General features: G+C 41.8%; 2 protein-coding genes across 4 annotated transcripts in view; both read right to left on the bottom strand.

Moving 5' to 3' along the window:
• The window catches only part of nherf4b (NHERF family PDZ scaffold protein 4b), an 8,573-nt gene extending 4,563 nt beyond the window's left edge, over positions 1-4,010 (bottom strand). The window contains exons 1-4 of the mRNA XM_030792815.1: positions 3,942-4,010; positions 1,254-1,281; positions 809-873; positions 1-63 (exon numbers count right to left, since the gene is read on the bottom strand). The exon at positions 1-63 is cut by the window's left edge and continues 149 nt beyond it. Coding sequence (XP_030648675.1) covers positions 1-63; positions 809-873; positions 1,254-1,281; positions 3,942-3,963 — 178 coding nt within the window. The 5' untranslated portion in view covers positions 3,964-4,010. The remainder of the gene's footprint in view (positions 64-808; positions 874-1,253; positions 1,282-3,941) is intronic.
• Positions 4,011-9,346: 5,336 nt separating this feature from the next.
• Positions 9,347-15,000, bottom strand: part of abcg4a (ATP-binding cassette, sub-family G (WHITE), member 4a) — a 21,323-nt gene continuing 15,669 nt past the window's right edge. Inside the window, exons 8-14 of one of the 3 annotated variants that reach the window (XM_030792744.1) lie at positions 13,949-14,094; positions 13,573-13,671; positions 13,047-13,215; positions 12,369-12,469; positions 10,659-10,817; positions 10,144-10,262; positions 9,347-9,572 (exon numbers count right to left, since the gene is read on the bottom strand). In XM_030792744.1, the coding sequence (XP_030648604.1) occupies positions 9,347-9,572; positions 10,144-10,262; positions 10,659-10,817; positions 12,369-12,469; positions 13,047-13,215; positions 13,573-13,671; positions 13,949-14,094 (1,019 nt within the window). Of the gene's footprint in view, positions 9,573-10,143; positions 10,263-10,658; positions 10,818-12,368; positions 12,470-13,046; positions 13,216-13,572; positions 13,698-13,944; positions 14,095-15,000 lie in introns of all 3 variants that reach the window. The other 2 variants (XM_030792742.1, XM_030792743.1) reach the window with 2 other exon arrangements.

Genomic DNA, 15,000 nt, shown 5'->3' with positions numbered 1-15,000 from the left:
CGAAATTCTCGCCCTCCTCGCGCTTCAGGGTGCAGAGCCGAAGCGAGGGGACCCAGTCGGCCTCTGAGGGTTGTCATGGAGACAGCGTATGGACAGGGAACGAGAATGAGCGGAGTGTTCTTCTGACAGGTGCATAATGCCAACACAGGATAAAGTTCTAGCCTCACCGTCCCCCATAGTATTAAGAAAAAACATTCTTTTTATCCAGCAGTTAAGAGTTAAAAACGTGTCTGCAGTTTGGCTCTACAATAACACGACAGAGTGTAATGATGGTTCATTGCAGTGTAAGGTAGAATCAGCAAAAAATGCCATCTCACGCATGTATCGCGTACGTGTAGCAGGCATGTCCTCTGTGTTATCATCATTCGAGTACAACTATATGGCACTTTGAACTGCTGTAGAGCTAAGGGACACACGTCCCTTACACACACACACACACCCACACACACACACACACACACACACACACACACACACACTCACACTCACACACACACACACACACACACACACACACACACACACAAACACACACACACACACACACACACACACACACACACACACACACACACACACACGTACGTGCACACAAAGCCAAGGATTCTGTCCTTTTTCAGTCGTTTAGAAAATGATTCAAAATAAGGAGCACTTAAAAAAAAAAACCCTTGAAAAAGATTGATCCAACTGAACAGGAGTGGTTAACACATCTGAGCCCTCTAATCAGGACACCAACAGACAAGTGTACTCATATAAGACGTAAGGAAAACATTCCCCTGTACTCTCTGGAGACAGGGACTTCACTTACCTGCATCTTCAGCAACGCTCATCGCTGGATTGTCAATTCCCTCCTTTGGATTGAAGGTAAACTTCCTACGTTTGCATCAAACAGCAAATCAATGATTATTGATCAGTCACCGATAAGTGGCAGGATATTCATTGAAAGAACCAATAACAGTGCGCGCATGTCAATAAAACGCCAGTAACATCTGCAACAGACATGCAAACTCAAGACAATAAAATCGTGACACAACTTCACTCCTATCTGTGCCCGTGTTAAGCCTTATCGTCAGCAGAGTCGTAATACAGAAAGCACAAAGTCTTGATGATCAGAGTGAGAGAAGGGGGAGGTTACACATTAGAGGAGACTGGGCAGAGGGTTTCAGTGGGCTGTGATTGTGTGAAAAAGGTGATTGTCAAAAAAGCCCCCCCCCCCGAAAAAACAGCTGTGTAGACACAAGATTGCTACTTACTCAGTCAGCCCAATGGAATCTCCAAGTGCTATACAAGTAAAAGGACAGAGAGAGACAGAGAGAGAGAGACAGAGAGAGAGAGACACAGAGACAGGGGGGGGTCAGAGTTTCGATATAAGATATAACAACTTTCATAGTCTACATGCAGGAGAAAATTATCTACATCAACAAACACACACACACACACACACGGAACTTTCCTTCCTGGCAAATGGTTGTATTATCAGAACAGCATTACCACACAGATCTATGAATGGTAATGCTGTTCTGATAATACAACCATTTGCCAGGAAGGAAAGTTCCGTGTGTATGTGTGTGTGTGTGTGTGTGTGTGTGTGTGTGTGTTCGTGTTCAGTCATAAGCATCAGCTGCTGCAGCGTCACGGAGGAACGCATTAGTGCCCTGTTATCCCATCAGTCCCACGTGCTTTTCCTCATAAAACACAGTAAAACCAGTTCTCCTTCGTGATTTCACCCAGATGTGATTACACCCTGCTGAGCGTGTTCAGGCCAACCATTTGGAGACAGGTCTTTGTTGAACGAAGTATACCCCTCTGTCATGTACATATTAGGGATTTCAGAGAGTCAAGAAGATCGACTAATCACTGCCTAGAGAGGACTGACCAGTCACTGGTTAGGACTTTGAGAGAGACATGGATCTTGGATGGTTCTTAGCGAGAATCATCTTATCAGTTATCAGTCTGAAACAACAGTAATTTAGCTTAGTTTTAGCTTAAACAACAATGATATGTAGTCATAACGTCCATCCGTTTTTTTGTATATAAGTGACAGTGTAATGTTACCAACTGCCTCACAGGGCTCATTTTCATTTAACCTTCATTTAACCTTTCCTCAGATGGCTTTACATTCACTTTTACATTGATTCATTCAGCAGACGCTTTTACCCAAAGCAACGTCTAAGAGAGGCAGAATGCCAACCAAGCACGTAGCCATCAAGGAACTGTCACCGCTAAGTTCATTAGTAAACCAGATACAAAAGCAAGAATGTTGAAGGAAAAGAAGAGAGTGGATTACGAGCGGATCAGAAGCCCGATGTAATATAAACTATCCAGTTCCTCGAGTTCAACAGGTATCACAAAATAAGTCCTGATTAGTACCAGTCATGGAGGGAAGGAAATCTACATCATTAAAACATGCGAACACAGAAGAGTAAAAGCATCAGCATAGATTTATAGTAACTGTGGGGGAGGGGCCATGAAATATAGACCATAGAAGGATGGGTAATGCATAGGAACAGTTGTGCCATCCAGGCAGTAGGTAGGGGTTGAGTATAGAAGGATGGGTTTAGTCAGTGACTTGTGGAGGTGAGGGATTCTTGGAAAAGGTAAGTCTCCGGGCGCTTCTTGAAAATGGCGAGGGGGTCGGCAGACCGGACGGAATTGGGCAACTCGTTCCGCCATCGAGGGACCGCGCACGCGTAAAGAGTCCAGTCTGTGACCTTCCGCCGCCGCGCTGGCGGAATCTCCGAGTGCGCCTCCCTCACGGACCGTGGCGGACCGGGACGAAGCTTCGGTCCTAATGAGTGACCCGATGCTGGGAGGAGTGGTTCCACTGGTTGAGCTGAAAGCCAGTCATAGGGAGTCAAACCTGACGCAGGAAGACGCACCTGGATACACCTAGAAACCACGGCTTTGCTAAACGCCCCTCTGAACTGAGCTGCCTCGGTTATATTTTCCCTAATCTGAGAACACGAGACTAATTATCAAAGCCAGAGGGCGTCGGCATCGTTCACGAGCGAAACTGACAGAGATCACGACTACTGCGACCTGAATAAGATGCTAATTGACCTAATGCAGCACAAACCCTTACAGGTTCCACACCTAACTCACAACTAAAGAGGGGGGGGGGGGGGGGGTTAACACATCTTTTTCTTTTCCTTTTTCCTAAGAATCAGAATCAGTTGTGAGATCAAATGATATTCATACACAATTTTTTTTAAAGTGATTTCTCGCCCTACATTACCACACTGGAATCAACTTATCCACTGATTCCTGTGCCCTCGGGCTCTTGGAGCAGACACACAGGGTGGGGGCCACATCCTGATATGTGCAGTGAGTGAGGTCCACAAAAAGCACCTGCTACAGGGGAGGAGGGACAAGCTGATTCAAAGGAAATTGTCATGTTACTAGGTAACCGTGGCTTCTCTGGCATCAAGCTAAAAACCAAAACCCTAAAGCCTGATAACAAAGCCATTCAACGCATTACTCCTTATCTCAATCCCACTCATCTTCTCCCTCTTCTCATAATGACGCTTTTTTATAAACGTCAGTCAGCATTTGATGTTCGATTTGACACGACCAGACATCACAACACGTCAGAGGATGAGCAAGTGTACATCTGAAATGAAGCCATCTCCATCATAGCAGGTTTAAAACTCACACACACACACACACACACACCGACAGGACGTCAAGAGACTGCTCCACAGAGGACGAGGATAATACAGCAAATAGTCCAAAAACAGCCCACGGGCATTTTACAAAAACGCACACAAATCAAATTACCCCTGAGAAAGTGAACGTCGGGACAGAATAATAAAAAGATGAAGAAAACAACGAGAGAGAAAACAGAGAGGAAAGAACTAAGAGTGTCAGAGTGGAATAAAAAAAAGGGGGAAAAACAGCATAAAAGAGTGAAAGAAAGGGAAAGAATCATTAGAGGAGAGTACCTGCGGTTTGTGTCTGCCTCATGGTGAGTGTGTGTGTGTGTGTGTGTCTGTTGGGCACACACAGGAGTGTGTCCTGACTGTGTCTGTCAGGAACACAGCATTACAGATGAATTTGTCTCCTCCCACCTCAGTCTACCAACAGTATCAGCCCCCCCCCCCCCTTTTCTTTCCCGTACATACACCCCCCCCCCCCCACACACACACACCCTTTTTTTCCCTTACATACACAAATACTATGCTTAATGGTTAATCCCACTGTGTGCTTACACAGACAAGTGCGTTGTAAATCTTTATAGCCTCAACTTAAAGCATTACCTAAACATGCGTACCGCTGAAAATGATGAAACCATGCAACAAGGTGGACAGACAAGTATGTGGAGAGTAAGAACCTGTGACTGTGAGATGGAGACTGTGACAGTCTGTTTAGTTTAAAAGAAAACAGACATTGGAAACATAATACAAGGGAGGTAGAGAGAGAGAGAGAGAGAGAGAGAGAGAGAGAGAGAGAGAGAGAGATTGCTGTCTCTTTTAAGCGATCGGTATGGCACAGACCAGTAAACTCCTGGATAAGTTGTCTTGTGTTCTCTGTGAGAAGCTGGGACAAGCTGAAGAGGAAAAGAATGAGACAGATAGAGGGAGAGAGAGAGAGATTGAGAGAGAGAGAGAGAGAGAGAGAGAGATATTGAGAGAGAGAGATTGAGAGAGAGGGAGAGAGAGATTGAGAGAGATAGGGTGAAAGAGTGAAGGACTGAATTCCAGTGTTATCTCAGGCTGTCACTGTGTTTTCAGCCTCTGAAGGCCACACACCATTGTCCTCCAAAATGGCCCGGAAAACAAAATGACGTCATTCATTACCACACTTTGTTATTCCACAGACCTTCCCAAAGCACTTTCACACACGGATACAACTTCACATGGACCACAGACCTTCCCAAAGCACGTTCACACACGGATACAACTTCACATGGGCTACAGACCTTCCCAAAGCACGTTCACACACGGACACAACTTCACATGGTCCACAGACCTCTAATTCGTTTCACCATCAGGACACCTTCTATTATGGACAGCTATGGTTTGGTTGCGGTTTGACTTCATTATTCCTGGTTGCAACGTTTTGTCATTTGAAATCTTCAAGAGTCCTTGCTCTTCTACATCTAAAATTGAAAAATGTACTTAAGGGGAAAATAAGGAGAAAAAGTTGAGGAAAAACATGCATTTAAAGAGCAATATTAATTCTGTTCATTTTCAGTTACGTCGCACACAGTCTGAGGTGACCTCCAAGTCTGGCAGAGAACTTTCTAGACCAATTCTACAGACTAAACTCAAGTCACTCCAATTCACACGGTCCTGACATCTGCCATCTGTCCAGTCCTCTGATATATAAAACAAGCAAGACTTTTCTCTCAGGATTTTTTGGGTAGATTTTTGTGAATAGTGCACAATAAAAGTGATCCATGTGTGAAGATATATGACGGTCCTTTAAAGTTAATACATCATAATTATGTATCCAGTGCCCACAATTTGATTATTATTTTATGTCAGAGACCACATGTAGTCAATGCAAATAGATTTAGATAATATATAAATGCATTTATTATAATAATTTGAACAGAATACAGTACAGTACACAAGACTTGCATGTTTGATGAGAAAAAAAGTAGAAATAATAAATAAAATTATAAGAAATTGGGGAGGGGAGGGGGGGTACAAGACATCTTTTTTTTTTTTTTTTTTTTGTTTTGTTTAACAGAATCAGTCGTGATAACAAATGATATTCATACACAAAAATTCCTTACTGATTTCTCAAAAAAAAAAAAAAATCCAATAAATATTCAGCAGCATAATTTTTATAATTTGGGGGAATATTTCTGAAGGCTTTAGGATTCAGAAGGTGTGCAAACTGCACTGGAAAAACAAAGTGTATAATTGTTGAGGGAGAGAACTGTGGCGAGAAGGAAAGAAAGAAAGAAAGAAAGAAAATGTAGCAACATAAACCAAAAAATCTAAAAGAGTCCCTTCATTCATCCACAGTGAATATGCTAATTAGTATTATTATTATATCCTGGAATATCTCAACAAGAGTAAAATCTTTTATCTTCTATTGCACACCAGCCATGAATATCCATAAAGTATACAACATGCATTCAACTTAACACAGCAGTTAAACTTAAGACTTTAGACTTAAACATCTAAGACTGATGTTTGACCAATGGATAAAACATTATGTGCATTTAACGGGATTATAAGGAAAAATAGAACGTACTAGGCACAGAACATTACTATTGCTATTATTAACAGTTATTACCTTATTTTGTATTTGATTAGACATTTATTTTGCCCTGTCACCTTGACAACCACAGAACCACCTGAGTGACCATAATTCTGATGTGGAATCTCTTGAATTTTCAGATTCTACTGGATCACACTTGTTACTAGGTTACTGAACATCAACTTCTGATGATCAATCAGTCTAGATGAGAACGATATGCCACTATTAGTGACTACTCTAACAGTCACAGGAAAAACCATCCATTTAACAGGAGCTGTGTTAAGGCAAACTGTTTGCCTGTAAACTCTGCTCTAAAATAGCACATTTCCTGAAGTCTGGTCTCAGTCTGAAATTGAATTGTTCTTGTTTTTATTGCACATTGACCTTTAAGAATCTTTACTTGAACTGAGTGGAATCCTGCTGCAGATGACAGCCCCTAAAACTGTTCCGGAAACAAGGTGGAGTCAAGGTAGAGTAATACATGGGTTTATATTCACAATACGACAAGTCTGGACTCTTGTCTCACTCTGATATGGGGCTTACTTTGTGGTTCCTTTTGGACTTGCTTTTCATTTCCACATTTTCATCGTTTGAGTCGTCAAATAAAATGGGTTCAAACACGTAAGTCAGATTTCATGTCTCAAAATCTAAAATTAGAAGACATACTAAGTTAGTTATCTCCCATCTTGTGGATGAATCTAAATTAGAAGAAAAATTCCCATGGAGAGAAATACCACGATGACAGTGTGTAAGAAGCATGAGATTCGATCAGTGTCTTCTTTTTCCTCATCTTCATGCAGTTTCTCCACCCGTTACAGCAGTGCACGTTATAACCATCAAAAAATCAAAATCAAATTACAAATTAAGCCCTGCATCTCCACCCTTAAAAAGATTAATAAAAAAAAAGAAGCAAAAGTGCATATATATATATATATATATATATATATATATATATATATATATATATATATATATGCACACACACATATAGCATTACGGCATAACATGTTTACTGTATTACCTTTGTGTATATACTTTGACTATTGTTTTACATCATTATAAGAAGACATAGCACATAGCAGGAATAAAAAAAAAAAAAAGGAGGGGGGAACCTCATCGTAACATGAAGTCTGTCATAATCCGAGCCGTTTTGCATTGCATTGCGGTATAGAGGAGCCCGGCTAGAGTGAAAGCGATAAGGGGCGGGGGGGGCGCGGGGGGGGGGTGTATAGGGAGGTGCAAATAAGAAGTTAAGAGGCTATACAGTAAAACACACCAATGTAGAGGCACAACAAACCGCCTTTCCAGCGTGTCCAGTATCTGGAAAAATCTCTGACAACATTTTTTTCTAAACTCTAGTCAGCAAACAATGCAGCGTTTGAAGATTTTAGACAAACTCCCATTTGGAGAAGAGTCTAATGACAAACAGTCATAAAATACGCAGACACAAGCTCGATCTCTGTTCCCATTTCTTCTCTTTTTCTCTCTTTTTTTTTTTTTCTTAATTTTCATTCTCAGTTTGCTTAGGGAATAAAATACGCATTCCAGTCTACTGCAGTGAACATCGCCACCGTCACTATGACAACAAGATTCTGCTGTCACCATAACGACGATAAGCATCTCAGAGGTTCCACAGAAACGCCCTTTTCCTGGGAAAAAAAAAATCCAGGAAGTCCTGTGATCCAGAGTCAAGATTCACATTAAAATAGTCTTTTTCCTGTTAAATTTCCATTGGGTAAAAGGTATTCGCCTCTTGCATACAACAGAAACATGAAATCCGCATTGCATCATCTATCCAGAAGAATTTGGTGAGAAATGCACGGGTTCTCCTCAGCCTTTAAGGTTCTCTTGATCTTCTCCTCTTAGGTTCGGAAAAATGTGGAAAGACAAGTGGGAATTCCGTGAGTGGCAGTCACGTATTGCACGATGAGACACTAACATTTGTGGACATCGAGTTTCGTAAGGATCGACCAGCAACATTTCTGCATCCTCCAACGCCATGCAGATCATCTCAGGCATTTCACATCTTCACAGACGCACGGTCTGCGTGAATTCGGGAAACGGTTCCTGACTCACCTGTGAAGCTACCACTTCCGGTGTCCTCACAGTGCAGTCGGGCCTGACAATACACAGTAACATTCACACACAATGTTCCTAGGAAGACTGTATACTCAAAAGACAAAAATGGAATAAAAGAGCAACAGACTGGATGGACCATCTGTGATATCCAGTGATGTTTAGTCACTGGACAAACACACATTAAAAGAAGCTCTAGTATGACTTTGAAATCTAGACTTTGATTGCCAGTTTCTCGAAGACACAGCATACGTTCCAAAGTTTCTTAACAGAGCCGACTCTTTACCTGTTGTTAGCTGTTGTGTATAAAGTTGATTACTGTAGATATTGAGGGTGGGGTGGGTGGGGGTGGGGGTGGGGGACTTCCCAAAACACTGTATCATAACACAGTCGTTTCCTCCTCAAAACATAGTCCTTTATGTCCCAAGAAAACAAGCAAGTCTCTCAGTAGCACTCACATAGCAGAACAGTACACGACTTGGGCTTCCGGCCACTTTGACATGCTAAAGAGGGATAAAGTGCAGGATTGTCTTCCCTGTACATTCAGTCCCATCCACAGAAAGTCATGCTTTAGAATAGCGGAATATTGGTTTTACAGGGTTTTTCTAATGCAGTGGTACAGTATGGAGCATGGTGCAAACCAAATGGGACGGAGATAACCTGTCGGCTTTGACCTTTGGGTGAATATGTTGAAATGTCCTCAAAATAGTTCAGATTTGCTGTGTTCAAGTAATCCACACCGAAGAGAGAGAGAGAGAGAGAGAGAGAGAGAGAGAGAGAGAGGCTGTGGTGCTAAAACAGCTCAAAAAAAACTAGTTGCATTGATTGTAGTGAACGCGCACATAATATATCGCTAAACATATGATGTGTGTGTTCGAGAATGTGTGGTGCATGTGATGTGTGCGTGTGTATGTATGTATGTATGTGTGTGTGTGTGTGTGTGTGTGTGAAAATATGTGTATACCTGTGTAAATATGAATGCCCGTGTGAACTCCCATAACTTGCATTTGTGTGTGTGCGTATGAATTTTGAAGCGTGAGTACGTAAACCCCGGCGTTCAGCGCTCCGACTTGACTCTGTAACGCAGCACGAGGTACGTAGCCAATCGCAGGACGAGGAAAAACACGCCCAGCACCATGAAGTCCACATACAGCTTAGCGTCCTCCACGTCCAGGAGCTGCAGCACCTCCTCGGGCTTCTGAAACTTACACACCATCCCCGGACACTCCAGCTCGGAGCGGTTCATTCCATAAATAGACAGAATCACCCCCTCAAAGCCATACCTGCGGGGGAGGGAGCAGACCTCGGTTAGGGTTAATTGAAGCATTATGCATAAACAGTTGAAGTCAGTCAGGATAAGGATGAAACATACAGGTACTGTATACCTTAACATTTTAGGACTAGAAAAGTTGCTTTGAATTAAATACAAGGTATTGCACTGTGTATTAAAAAAAATAAACGGAACCAGGCATTCTTTGCAGTCGCTAATGAGTACTTTTTGAACTATGAACACTCCAGTCCGAAAAGCATAGAATCAAATCAAGTGAATTTAGAGGAAAATTACTTTTTCTTTCTATAATTTCTCATTTTCATTTTATTTCTATTACACACAGACCAGTAAATGGATCAATGAGGCTTTTTCTCCTGTGTGCATCCAAATGCGTTCGATACAGCAATAAAGCAAACACCTCAAACTTACGCATCACATTTTCATACTTTGTTTTTTTTTTTTACGCGATTTGTTATGTTATGTTTTCAAATAATATGCAATTGATGAATTTTCATCTTTTTTTTAAAAAATTTAATCTTTCGTGTTCAATACAGCGCGTCAGCGCGTTTCTCACAGGTTCTCACCTCACATAGGAAACATAAGAACTCCACTGCAGGTATTTGGGAATAGTGTCGAAGTTGACGAAGAATCCGGAGAACAGCAGGACCGGAATGGCGGTGACTGGACCCACGAATGTGGCGACCTGGAGGAGAGAGAGAGAGAGAGAGAGAGAGAGAGAGAGAGAGAGAGAGAGAGAGAGAATATAAACAACATGTTAAACAAGAGACAGAAAATCAGATTAAAAAATCAATTGGCATTGATTTAAAAATATGAGTGTGGACACAGAAAGGACACAGAGGACAGGCAGTGTGTGTGTGTGTATGTGTGTGTGTGTGTGTGTGTGTGTTGTGTGTGTCTGTGTGCGTGTGTGTACAAAAATATGGTGTACAGAAAGAGAGAGCAAGTAAGCGAGAGTGAGAGAGAGAGAGAGAGAGAGAGAGAGAGAGAGAGAGAGAGAGAGAGAGAGAGAGAGAGAAAGAGAGAGAGAGAGAGACTGAGAGAGAGAGAGAGAGAGAGGGAAAGAGAGTGAGCCCCATACCTGCAGTGAAGTGGACGCTGCTCCTATGAGGAGACCCAGTGACTGGGCGACCAGAGCAGTGGAGGTAGACAGAGCCATGAAGAGCAGATACCTCCCAGCCTCCGGGGGCTGCTCTGTCATCCAGTACACTATACTACAGTACATGATCGGACAGATCACCTGAATGAGAGAGAGAGAGAGAGAGAGAGAGAGAGAGAGAGAGCGGGGGGGGAGAGAAGAAGGAGAACAAGAAGAAGAAGAAGAAGAAGAGAAATTGTGTCTACATACCTAATCTACAACTCCATTTTAAATTTGTAAACATAAATGATTGATTAAAATATTATGTGCAATATTACATATTATTAAATATTAGGGATGTCCCGATCCGATCGGTAACGGGGCCGATCAAGGCGTTTTTCAACTGATCGGTATCAGTTTTACTGAGCAGGCCCAGCTCGATCCTTTGTTTTACGTCGGCTGTCACACGGGTGTCGTAAACGGAGAGCATAATTTGTTGCAGGCTAAAATGTCTGCAGTGTGGATATGTTTTCAACTGGGAAACGAAAGCAGTCTAACACCCACTAGTAATGTTTGCAATGCGAGCATTTCGCGAGGCGGCAGTAACACAGAGCTGCGTTCAATAGGCTACTACCACTTTGATGCGTCACCTAAAAAATAAACACTCAGCGGAATACAGTGAGTTCACTCAGGTAACTCAGGCAAAGGCTGCTCCGACGCAACACACATTAGAGGACATTCTTTTAAAAGGAGAGAGAAATTTCCTCGAGACAGGGCCACAAAGATTATTGAGAAGGTAATTGAATTAATCGCTTTGGATGACCAGCCCATGTGGTAGCGAATACGGAGGTGCGTTATAAATCGGCAAATTGAGGCGAACGTTCCAAGCGAACGGTTTTCTTTTAACTTTTAAATTTGAACGTTTTTTAGGTCAGCATACTCCGACGACATTAATCCTCAAGGCCACTAATAACAACCAAAGTATCATTTCAAAACTGAAACACTGAACGCTTTAGTGATATATGCGAGTGATGTTGCCCAAACTAACGACCACAGGGAGCAATGCAGGCGCTTAACTAACGCTAAAGATTGATAACGATAGCATACAAAAAAAGTAGGCTTTCAGAAAAAGTATCAACGTAACTGACAGTTAGACAGCTTAACCACTTGAATTCTTAGAAGATTAAATAAAATCGAACACTTATGTATATTTTCTCGTATAACTCCCGCAGTACGCCTCACCCTCTCAGTCTCAACACAGCATTTCAGACACTGCTATACCGGAACTTTACAAGAAGGTTTACTTTGTTATGTTGTAAAATAAAGAAAAAGTAATAAAAAAAAATTAAGGAACAGCTTGGCCGCAGGCAATATTTTTCTTAATGCATGTGCTATTCATTTGTCAAGCTTATACATTGAATTGTTTTTAATAACTTTAATGCACTTGAAATGTGCACTGTGCAACTGTATGACCTAGAAAAATACAAATATTGGAATCGGGACTCAGTATCGACAGATACTCAATATTAAATGACTCAGATCGGGATCGGGGGCAAAAAACTTTGATCGGGACATCCCTATTAAATATTAAACATTCAATATTATTAGACAGGGGGGAAAAAAAGACAAGCAAGCGGAAAAGTTTCTGTGCTACTTTTGCTCCTGACGGGCTTCCAATGCCAGCATGTACCAGTGATCTGAAAAGGCCCCTACCTGGAATGGAATATCAGCCATGGTTTTGGCCAAGTAATACGCTTTCAGACTGTACCAGTAGTTCAGATGTTCTCTGATAAACACTGACATCTCCAGTGGAACTGTGGGAAAAGGAAAAAAAAAAAAAAAAACTCCGACTGACACAGAATGGATTTGGATTGACACTCACACATTTATCTGTCACTTAAAATCCAAAGCAGACATTTACAAACAGATTTGTTAAGTCTAACAGGCCCTGGGAGCTGAGGTGAGGTTGTGTGTGTGGAGGAGGAACACATCGACTCTGACGACCGAAATTTAAACAGGAACTCCACAGAACTTTGTTATTCCTCCTTCCTCAGGAGTTTTCAAACTCTTTTATTAAGACAGAGCAGGGTCACATCAGGGCCGAGCAAAGAATAGAGCCTGCGACTCACACACATACACACGTACACACACACAGACACACGTACACACACACACACATACACACGTACACATGCACAGCTACACACACATACACACACACACGCACGCACGCTCACCCATAAAGACTCGCTCACACAGACACATGCGCACAGACACACACACGTACACACACACACACATGTACACACACACACACATAAAGACTCACTCATTCATACAGACACATGCACACACACACACATGCACACACACACACACACACACACTTACATGTGAGGACAGTGGGCATGAGTGCGGCGAACATTAGGAAGAGCATGGAGAAGAAGAGAAATCCAGTGTTGTTAAACACTTTGCTGGCATCGTTTCCGATTTTCAGGTAAAGCAAACCAATCAGAACACCGATACACAGGTGTGACATCACCCTCAGGTGGGTCAGGACCTGCACACACACACACACAAACAAACACACACACCACTTATAACTTCCTGAAACCTCAACTGACATAGCATTGTGTATATTTATACCACATGTCTTTATATTTTCACATTTATATTCATAAGTGTTTATGGGGTGAGTATTACTGTTACATGATACACCTTGAATTTTCCATTTTCTTTTCTTTTTGTGCTAAGTAAAGCAGGGACAGTGAAATCTATATCTCTCACCTGGTGGCAGTAATTTAATTAAGTGTTACATTTACTTTTCCTCTGGTTTGTATGTCATTTCTACATTCCATGTGTGATTTAAATTAGATTTTTGTTTTGTGGAGATGTCGGGAAAAGAGAGCAGCCTTACCATGTCTCTGCATATGGTGATGAAAGTCCTCTTAAAGAGAATGCAAAACTGTGTCAGCGTACTCGTGGCAAACGTGTGTTTCTCAATATACCCTGAATCCTGTTCAATCAGAGAGAGAGAGAGAGAGAGAGAGAGAGAGAGAGAGAGAGAGGGAGAGAGAACACAAGAAAGACAGAAAGAAAGAAAGAAAAAGAAAGAAAGAAAGAAAGAAAGAAAGAAAGAAAGAAAATGTCAGTCACAGGTAGCATTTCTGTAGCACTCCTGCTGACACACAGGTTGAGGAGGCGTAGCAGGAGGAGGTCAGGTCACCCCAAGACGCACTGTTTTCCACTGTGTCAGTGTGTAAACGGAAAAAGCGTGTGGAGGAGTCACTCACGCTGACACACTGCGAGGGGCAGGAGGAGGTAGGATCATTCTTGTCGCTGGAGTTCTTCTTGCCCTCCTCAGCACACAGTCCACCCTGTACAGCCTCAAAGAGCACGGGGTTCAGATCTCCGTATTCCCCAGATGCCACCTCGATGACTACGCAGACAGAGAAACAAACACCCATCACTCTGAACATTCTCAGATACTCTGCTCTGATGTGTGTTTATATTACAAACAAACTCAACTCTTCTGCACTGATGTGTGTTTATATTACAAACAAACTCAACTCGTCTGCTCTGATGTGTGTTTATATTACAAACAAACTCAACTCCTCTGCACTGATGTGTGTTTATATTACAAACAAACTCAACTCCTCTTCTCTGATGTGTGTTTATATTACAAACAAACTCAACTCCTCTGCTCTGATGTGTGTTTATATTACAAACAAACTCAACTCGTCTGCTCTGATGTGTGTTTATATTACAAACAAACTCAACTCCTCTGCTCTGATGTGTGTTTGTATTATAGACAAACTCAACTACTCTGCTCTGATGTGTGTTTATATTACAGACAAACTCAACTCCTCTGCTCTGATGTGTGTTTATATTACAGACAAACTCAACTCCTCTGCTCTGATGTGTGTTTATATTACAGACAAACTCAACTCCTCTGCTCTGATGTGTGTTTATATTATAGACAAACTCAACTCCTCTGCTCTGATGTGTGTTTATATTATAGACAAACTCAACTCTTCTGCTCTGATGTGTGTTTATATCGAAAACAAACTCAACATTTCTGCTCTGATGTGTGTTTGTATTATAGACGGTGCTAGAGAGACGGAGCTATAGCAGTTACTACTCACTAACATATCCAGTCCTTGTAAATGGTTTACAATATATTAACTTATTATGACTATGAGAAGTGTATAAAGACATTCATAAACGCTTATGCATGCACACAAACAAACACACAGTCATGCATACACCCACATACACACTTACTTTCAGAAGTGTGCAAGCAAATACTCATAGATATCTGTATGCAGACACACAAACACACACA

The sequence above is a fragment of the Chanos chanos genome, chromosome 15, assembly GCF_902362185.1.
Source record: "Chanos chanos chromosome 15, fChaCha1.1, whole genome shotgun sequence".
Classification (NCBI taxonomy): domain Eukaryota; kingdom Metazoa; phylum Chordata; class Actinopteri; order Gonorynchiformes; family Chanidae; genus Chanos; species Chanos chanos.
Note: the sequence above shows the minus strand (reverse complement) of the source record. Positions and strands in the feature narration are given on the sequence as shown.